Source organism: Triticum dicoccoides, chromosome 4A (genome assembly GCF_002162155.2).
Source record: "Triticum dicoccoides isolate Atlit2015 ecotype Zavitan chromosome 4A, WEW_v2.0, whole genome shotgun sequence".
NCBI lineage: Eukaryota > Viridiplantae > Streptophyta > Magnoliopsida > Poales > Poaceae > Triticum > Triticum dicoccoides.
The window spans coordinates 73,450,016-73,458,889 of NC_041386.1; the positions used below are offsets into that span (position 1 = coordinate 73,450,016).

The following is an 8,874-nucleotide window of genomic DNA, read 5'->3' on the forward strand; positions in this document are numbered from 1 at the left end:
GTTACCACTTCCTCGAAGATTTTGGATGAAGACAGGTTTCTCGAAACCGGCAGATCTTCTGGTGAATCTTGTTGTGACTCGTGAGAAACTTTTGACTCGCTGATACATTCTTCCTTCAGCTTTCCTTTTTCTGTAGACCTGTAAAATCAGACGTGTGTAAGTTGTTTTAAGCCGGCATTCAGACAGGCACTGGCAGCGACGTATCTAGCTGCTGGAAACATATGAAATCCGTTCTGGAATTTTATAAGTACTCGGTGAGAAACATAAATTGTTTTTTTGACCAGAAAACAGTAGGGAAAATCCCTACTGCATGTCATTTTCATTAAAGTATAACCAAAGTGTCCAGTTACAAGTGCAATAGAGGGGTTGCACAGGGTCAGTGGGTGTTAGTAATTATTACATGAGTCTACTTATACACTATCTATCCATGATCTCATTCCTTCTTTGATGGTGGGCTTAGCCCTCATCATTGTAGAGTGGAAGGTGTCAATGAATTCTTCCTTGCAGTGGTTTATTGAACATTGAATTCCTTTGAAGATTTTTTCATTTCTTTGACGCCATATGCTCCAGCACCCAGTAATTAATATCTCCATGAAAAATGCAAGGTTGTATCTTGTGTTTAGCATCAGTGATCATATTGTGAATATTTTCATCTGTGTTCCATTCAATCCCAATGCTCCACCAGAAGCTTTGACTGAATGAGCAAAGAATAAGTGTGTACGGTCCTCCATATTACTCCCTCCGCCCCAAAATAGGGTTGCTAGAGAGCGAGGCGGCGGCGCTATTGTGTCTCGCTGCGTGGTCTGTCTCTGTTTCGATGAAACAGATCGAAGGCGACCAGATTCAATCAAACCAGTAAACAGGTCAAACCGACCGAAGGGCAAAGTCGTCCTACAAAATATTACGTGCGGGCCCAGACCTAAAAATTGAGCTAAAAAGTTAGTTTGTGCCATTTTATCTATCCATGAATCAAAGGTGTGTTATTTAATCCAATAAAAAGAAAGGTGTGCTATTGAGTCAAAGTACGAGAAAAAATGTGTCATTTTATCAAATTGCTCCCCAAAATAAGTGATTAGACTTAGAGGCTGTTTGGATCGGTACCTTGAGACACCCTGCCAAAAAGTTGGCGTTGACATGTCCGGCGCGGGCGTTTGGATGGCCACTAAATAATTGGTGCGTCCAGGGAGTTTGGATGGCCACCAAATAATTGGTGCGTCCAGCCCTTCCTAGCTTTGCTAGTTCATTTCACGCCAATGTTTTGGCTAGATGCGGGCGGCGAAATCGGTCGCCAATAAATTGGACTGCCCGCGGTTGACAGGGCCAACAGAATCCAACAAGTCTCTTAGTACAAAGTCTAGCCACTTATTTTGGGACGGAGGGAGTATAATCCTCGCATAGTGAGCACTGAGTGTAATCCAGTTGCATGTTTTTTCTGGTTAATAGATCACAGGTATTGACCCTGTCATGAAGCATGAGCCAGCAGAAAAATTTGTGTCTTGGTAGGCAGCATGATTTCCATATCCAGGTAAATGGTGGAGGGGTGGGGTTTGATGGACTCATTACTGCCTTGTATACTTTTTTGGTGCTATATCCATAATCACCCCATATGAACTTACATATGTCCATGTCCTGATTGTTCCTGATTTGTTCCAGTGAGTTGCTGACTTGTATGAACTGTTGATGTGCAACATTTGATCGAGGTAGCTGAAACATGGAATAGTAATTGTCTGATATTTTTGCCTTGTGCATTGAGATGTTATCATCATCTGCAAATGAGTGTAGCTCAGGGGATCTATCCATTATAGGTTGGCCACTCCATTTGTCTTTCCAGAGTAGAATGGTATCACCATTTCTGGCAATGCATGTGGTGAGCTTGTTATAAATGTCAAATAGAGTAGCTTCATACAGTCTCTCCACCAGAATGATCCCTTGTTGTTACATGATTGTGGTGCAATATCATTATAATAATGTGCTTGCCAGACTAGGTTAACCCACGGTATATCAGCATGTGAGTAAAACTTGTGTAGCTGCTTCAGAATCAGAGCAATGTTCTATGTTTGGAGATTGAGTACTCCCAGTCCCCCTTGTTCCTTAGGTTTACATACCATTTGCCAGTTGGCCAGACAATTTCATGAATAGCATTCATGTTTTCATATGTTGCAACATCATATTTTCAGCAGCTGGACGTGCCACTGCAAGCGCCTGTCTGAATGATGATGTTTAATTCCTAGAGGCAATAATACATGCTCCAAAAGATAAAGTGGAATACATCAGGTTCAACCTGTAATGTAGGCTGAATACAGGATACAACACCTTTATGTGATATATGGGAAAAAATGGACCATCTCTTCTTTCACATCCAAAACAATGATACACAACTAGAAATACTATAAAGAGAAAACAATTAGCACAAAACAAATACATTGACACCTTTCTCATGTTCCCTAACCACAGACCGATCAAACTCGCAGCTGGAATTAAAACACCACCACAAAAGTGCTAGGTCATGTATCTACAAGCAACCCTATCTAAATCCTGTCCCAATCTTGGTCACACATTAGCATGGTCAATGGCTAGCACACAATTGCCCAATCTTGACGGTAGCCTTCACCGCAACCCTCCCCGCCAAGAAAGTCTTCTTCCCTGATCAGAAATGTCATGTTTACAGACCAAGATCAGCACAAGTTCATGCAACAGATCCTGGAAATCACTTGTAACAAAAATGTTGGGCGATATCATACTCAGTGCAAGACCAATGGAGAACCAGGCTCGGAGCCGCTAATGGAGGCGAAGGATGACATGCTGTCATCCTTGGAAGCCGTAGAGAAGTTGAGTGGTGCCGCCGTCATCCTCCTGTTCTCCTTGAAGTAATTGTTGTACCGGCCAGAGTACGAGCGCGGTGTCAAAAGCTCAGGAGTGGCACTGCCCGCCGACACCCGGCGGGGCATCGGAGTCATGAAACCAGCCCCGTTTCCATTTGGATGATGCCCGCTCGTCCTCCTGTTAAAACTGCTTGTTTTCCTTGGAACAGACTTGGACCCAAAGATCAGCTCCTTCTCTTTAAGCAATAGATTCTGCAGCTTCTTCTGGTCCTGTGGTAAGAGTATGAACAAGAATGATGACTTTTGTTGTAATTCTATACTACAAGAGAGAGTACAGGCCGTGAAATTTATACCCGGTATCGTTTCTTATCTTCCTCCTTCTGTACTCTTCTGAGTTTCTGCTCTTCCAAAATGGCGACCAGACGAACCTTCAGATGCAAATTCAAATGCGTCAGATTTAGTGTGCTTGATTTCTGATAATCATGGTGAGCTAGCTCAGTGACTTACCCCGTCATATAGAAATGGTGTATTGCTTTCATCCTCCCAGGCAAATGTCTTGTCTATCAAGTTGTCAATCATAGCTGCAGAATAGATGTAGCTTCCGATCATATAACATATCAAATGCGACGTGGATCTTTTTGAAAAAACTAGGAGGTAGATTGTGCTTATGAATCATGGAGCTCAGTTGCTTCAAAAACATTATATGGAAATCACTACAGTGCAATTCAACTGAAGAAAGGGAGACTCACTTGGAATCTTTTGAACGAGGACCCTCGCTTTCTCTGCACGCTTGAGATTCAAATGGGCACCCCTGCCGGCACTGTACCTGTTATCATCCTGCAGTAGGACATACGCAAACATTAAGGAGGACGTTAACTAAATCATACCAGAGCTGCGCTGTATGATGTCAGCCAAACTTGTATCTGAATATATTGAATAAAAGCATACCTGATTGTATTCCTCAAGCCAAGTCTCTTCATCACAGGCCGATAGCCATTTGTCTACTCTCTCCATGATATCTTTCCTCGTATAAGATTCCTCATTTGCTTTTGCAATTTGCGCTTCGATGTTGGAGAGAAGTTCGCAAGGATCCACTAGACCTGCAAGTGAGAAGGTTCTAGGATCGTTCAAGATATTCAGCAGGGGCATTTTACAGACCGTATGCGCAAGAGAAAAGGGATCAGTGGGATAAATACCAGAATCGATTAGAGCAACGATCTTCTCTGGTGCTGTGCTTGTATCAGGCTCCATATGTGCATTTCTGCAGATATTTTCTAGCTCTACCCTTCTCTTAAGAACAAGCTCCTTCATTCTACTCGCTTTTTGCTTAGTTAGCCTTTCGACTTCCTCTTCTGTCTGAAGAACCAAAGCATAAAACTATAAGTTTGAATTGCAGGTTACAAAAAAGTGAATAACTTGATAGAAAGTTGGCAAACCTCCTGAATTGTCTCTAATGACAGGACACTGGGAGAAGTGATCTCTTCCTCGGAAGATCCAAGAACAGCGGCTACTTCACTGAAATGTCTCCTCTCTTGTTCTGTTGACTCCATCAGATTCCATAACTTGTGGAGTTTCCCCACAATTTCTTGCAACTGAACACATCAACACAATACAAGTAGTCAGAGAGGCGATGAGACAAAAACTAATCGCTGCCATAGTTTCACTAAGAGGAATCACCTTCGAGACTCTGGTCCTCTTTTCTGCTTTGAGCTTCAGGATAGTCTGAGTAAGACCTTCAAGGGTGCTATCACTGATATTCGTCGAATTATCTGAGTTGGTTCCATGCAAACTTGGATGCACATCCTTAACTGTCTTTGCAAAATCCATCCCAAGCACAGCGCATAGGCAGTGGACTTCATCCACATATACAAATACTTTCTGAAGGCGATCAGACTGAACAAAAAGGGAAAAAATATTTAATATAACACAGCCAAGAAAAGAATTTAACAAAAATAGCATGAGTTATCATTTCAACTGTATAATTCTTATTGCTATTAGTGTGTTGGCAACAAATGTTTCTAGTTGAAGCAGTAGAGAAGCGTACATCGGTTATGATGGTTCTACGCAAACGGTCAAACCTATCTGATTCTGATGACTGGATTGAAGCGGCATATACAAATAAGTAGTATTTTAGGCAAGGTCATTATTACCTTTTCTTTTTGTAAATTGCGTAGCTGCATTTGAAGATCAGCAAGTCTTCTGGTTGACAAGTCATGATCATTGGTCAGACGTTTGGACGAACCATCATCATGCTGACAATTGTGATCAGAAATTTGTGCATTTATCGTCTCGATTTGCGATTGCACATTTGAGAACTGTTTGATTCTTTCTTCTTTCATGGCCCTGAGATCATCCAAGAGAGGCGTCACTGCAGCAAGTTGTTCTTTCAACGATGCATGCTTTTCATTCACCTGAAAATGAGAATTCATATTACTAAACAGCGGCTTATACCAATTTCTTCATCTTGTACAAGATGTCAGCTGCAAGAGTTTCAGTTCCAGCAGCACTAAACATGAATCTTGATGATTACAAACAGATAATATTTATGATACACAAGGTCATAGTATTTCATCGTTGTTTGGAGCACTTCAGTAATGTATCTTAAACATTTCAAGAGCAATCACTTTGTGTAGGTAGTTGCCAGTGTGACCGGAAGGAATTTACATGAAAGCACATTGTACTATCACTAGGCAAACACGTCATGTGTTGCATAGGTCGACTTGCATGGAAATGGTGATTCTAGATGAGTAATCCAAGTAGCCTTGAATAATAAGAAATCATCGAACTCATTAGGTCTTTGACTAAATAGATGGTTAACCCTTGTACAGAATTACAGAATATAACCAATCTCTATACTGCCTTTCCTTTTCTTCTAATATTGCCCATCTCCATCCATCATATGGCCAGAAACCAACATGCTGACTTAGTTGTTAATGTCACATCTTATCATCAATAGCTTAAAAATGACAGCCAACTGCCGGATACGATATATTCTGCACAAGGTGCAGCATGACATCAACAATGATTTCATCACTTCTTGTACACAATGAACTACCAATATCTAAGTCTTTGTAAACAAATCAGCACTTAGAATAACATGACAAACGAGTTCATATTCAAGAAGGTCCATTGGTTAGAGGCCTTGCGCAAGAGAAAAAATTAGAGATTACAACAGGATATGCATATACCTTAAATTGTGTAGTATTTTCACCTATCGAAGCCACTAAAGCTTTAAGCTCTGCTTCTTTGGCCATCACTGACTGGCGGAGCTGGCTTCTATCAGCATTAGCACTGTCGACCTTCCGACGATACACACGCATACACTCCGCCTCGAGTTCTTGGAACATCCGATCTTTATCTTGTTCCTGCTCCCCGATCTCCGTCCATATTTGCTAAAAAAGAAGCCATGTGTCAGGTAATCAAACATGAGGAACAGAAACAATGCAAAAATAGAATCTGAGTGTGTAATATTTATAAGAAAGTAAGTGTCTGCCAGTACCTAATAGCATCTATGATAATCAAATAACGTCCACATCATTAAAATCAAAATAAACAAAATTTTATCTGGTGTTACACCCCACGTTTTAGTGAATGGAACAGAACACCACAAGCAACCAAAAGACCCTACTGGCACTCTGGCAGGACTTCTGTTGGATGTTGAACAAGCAACCTGATTGCTTGACCTTTAACCTTCCAGGCCTATTCGATTTCCTTTTTTCGTATACTGCCTCCTAATAAATTGGGAACACAGCATTATTTTACTTTTCTTTTAACATCAGAGGGTTGCATAGGAAGTCCATAATAGTTGTAAAAAAAATCTCCCCATTTACGATTTTCAACCTAAGCATGCTTATTGCTGTTATGCTTGTAGGAATATCGAGTGATAGATAACATAAGATTTGTACCAGCAGGCAGCAAGCATAAAATTATTCTGCTTTCTGGTGCTACAGCAGACAGTGGCTTCAATCATTGGGACTCAAGCAGTGCTATTTTTAAGCCCCTTTCACCTCAAACAGTTCAAGTGGGAAGGAAAAGTAGATCTCTCTGTCTCCCTCACCTCTCAAGATTCAGAAAACCCGACGGTAAATGAAAAGTTTCACCTAAAGCTGAAAGGAAACTATAAACGGAAGCAACAGATTCCCACTGCTGTTCTGAAAATCTCACTACATATCTTTTAAAAATCGCAACCTTTTATGGGAGAGAATACCAGAAGCTTGCGACTGAAGAAAACAGAAAAACAATTGGACTTTTTATGAACAATCCTGGGGAAACAACGCCCTCGTCTTTATCTTTGAAAAAACGCGGGCAAATTAAATGCATCAATCAAATCCAGACGGCTCAAAATCTGCAACCAGCAACATACCAGTACAAAATTTCACTGCTCCTTATAACTATCACAAAACTGGCAACATGATTGGGACGAGCGAGTAAATCAAGAAACCGGCTTCTTCCAAACCTCCCAAATCCGCATGAAAAAGCAGAGAACAAGCAGTAAATCGAGCAACGGATGCCGCAGACAGAGACCGCATTTGGTTTGTGGGGGAGGGACGCACCTCGAGCTCGCGCAGCAGGGCGCCGCACGGCGTGTCGAAGCTGATGCTGCAGCGCGGCGGCTTGTCCAGCCCGTACCCGCCCATGGCCGTCTCGCCCATCTCCTCTCTCCAGAAGAAGGAGGGAGTGGCTGCAGGAGAAGGGGACACCCCGGCAGCGCCCTCTCACTGTACCCGTCGTCCTCTCCTCTCGCCTCCTTGGTCCTGCTGTCCTGGCGAAAGGACCGAGAATTCCAAGCCCAATGCCCGGCGGCCTCCCGGTATCCGCAACCACCAACCCTTCCTCCCTTCCTCTCTCTCCTCGCGGCACGGCACGGCACCCCTCGGCTGTAGGAGAGGGGCAGCGGTGGTTGCCGGGCTATATATGGATCTCAGTCGAGTCCAGTGCAGTTGGTGAGAGCGCATACAAAAGGGAAAAGAGAGCGAGGTGGTGATAAGGCGGGCGAGAGGTTGGAGAAGAAGACGACGACGGGGCGGAGGGGAGTTGCCCGTGAAACGCGAGAAGCGCAGGGGCGCGCGTGCATGCGATGCGAGGAGTTGCGAGCGAACTGGGAACTGATGCAACGGACAGAAAAACTACAGCTGTTTTCTCGATCCGGTCTGATCAGCAGTTTTGAACTCTTCTCTCTGTTCGTTTCCGAGAGGGTTTTGTCGGTGAAATGCGGCGACAAAATCTGAGCTTTTGGCGTCGTATGTATCCAGGTTCTTTTTACTGCTGTATGTATTTTTCATGTGTGTTCTGCTTTTATTTACTGTAACGTACGGGTTTTCACGTGAAGCAGTGGGTGCACGCTTGGAATATGGTGCTAGCAACGATTGGTATGATCAGATGTGCGTTGTAAAGTGTCAAGATGTGTAGCTGGGTTATTCAAAAGATATACTCCTATGTCGCACCTTTTGTCCTTTGTGTATAGAGCACAATTATCCGAGGAAATGTGTGCTTAAGCCATTGTGATAAACTTATGGATCACGGTCGAACGTATGTCAATTAGAGCATCTCCAACGCTAATCCGCAAAGTTGCTTAGACATCTGTCCGTCAGATAGGTGATCAGTCCGCGAACATTGATGTGAAAGCCGGCCATCCAACATTGCATGCATACAATTCAATCACTATTTGAACTAACATGACGAAACCGGTCGCATGCACAGGAGGTGTGGTGCGACACGGCATCGTCCACGGCAGCCATGATGCATGTGCCGCCGTGGTCCCCCGCGTGCCCGCCTGGAGCAACTCGCCACTCCTCGGGGAGCTGGTTTGGAGTGGCAAGTTGTTGAACGACGCGCCGGCTTGAAGTTTCTGCCTCCATGAGCTGGCCTGCAGCGGCCTGAAGCGTCGAGGGAGGTGGAGCAGAGAGTTCCTTGGCTCGTGTCCGACGGGCTCGACGGGCCACCCAAATGGCTTTTATGCCGGGGAACTCGTCTTCCTGCTCGTTGAATGCGATGGAGATTGTGGAGAAAATGGTGTAAGGAGGAGATGGGGTGCGGTTTTTGCCCGGTATCT

At 43.6% G+C, this 8,874-nt stretch overlaps 1 protein-coding gene across 1 annotated transcript; it reads right to left on the minus strand.

Moving 5' to 3' along the window:
* Positions 1–2,298: 2,298 nt before the first annotated feature.
* LOC119285061 (65-kDa microtubule-associated protein 7-like) lies at positions 2,299–7,909 on the minus strand. The gene is made up of 12 exons (XM_037564264.1): positions 7,376–7,909; positions 6,011–6,214; positions 4,973–5,233; positions 4,500–4,715; positions 4,259–4,414; positions 4,019–4,178; positions 3,771–3,922; positions 3,572–3,659; positions 3,330–3,403; positions 3,176–3,250; positions 2,742–3,092; positions 2,299–2,643 (listed from the first exon to the last, which is right to left on the minus strand). Exons 1-11 carry the CDS (start codon positions 7,472–7,474, stop codon positions 2,742–2,744), a joined length of 1,836 nt encoding a protein of 611 aa, XP_037420161.1. The 5' UTR covers positions 7,475–7,909; the 3' UTR covers positions 2,299–2,643.
* Positions 7,910–8,874: the final 965 nt, after the last annotated feature.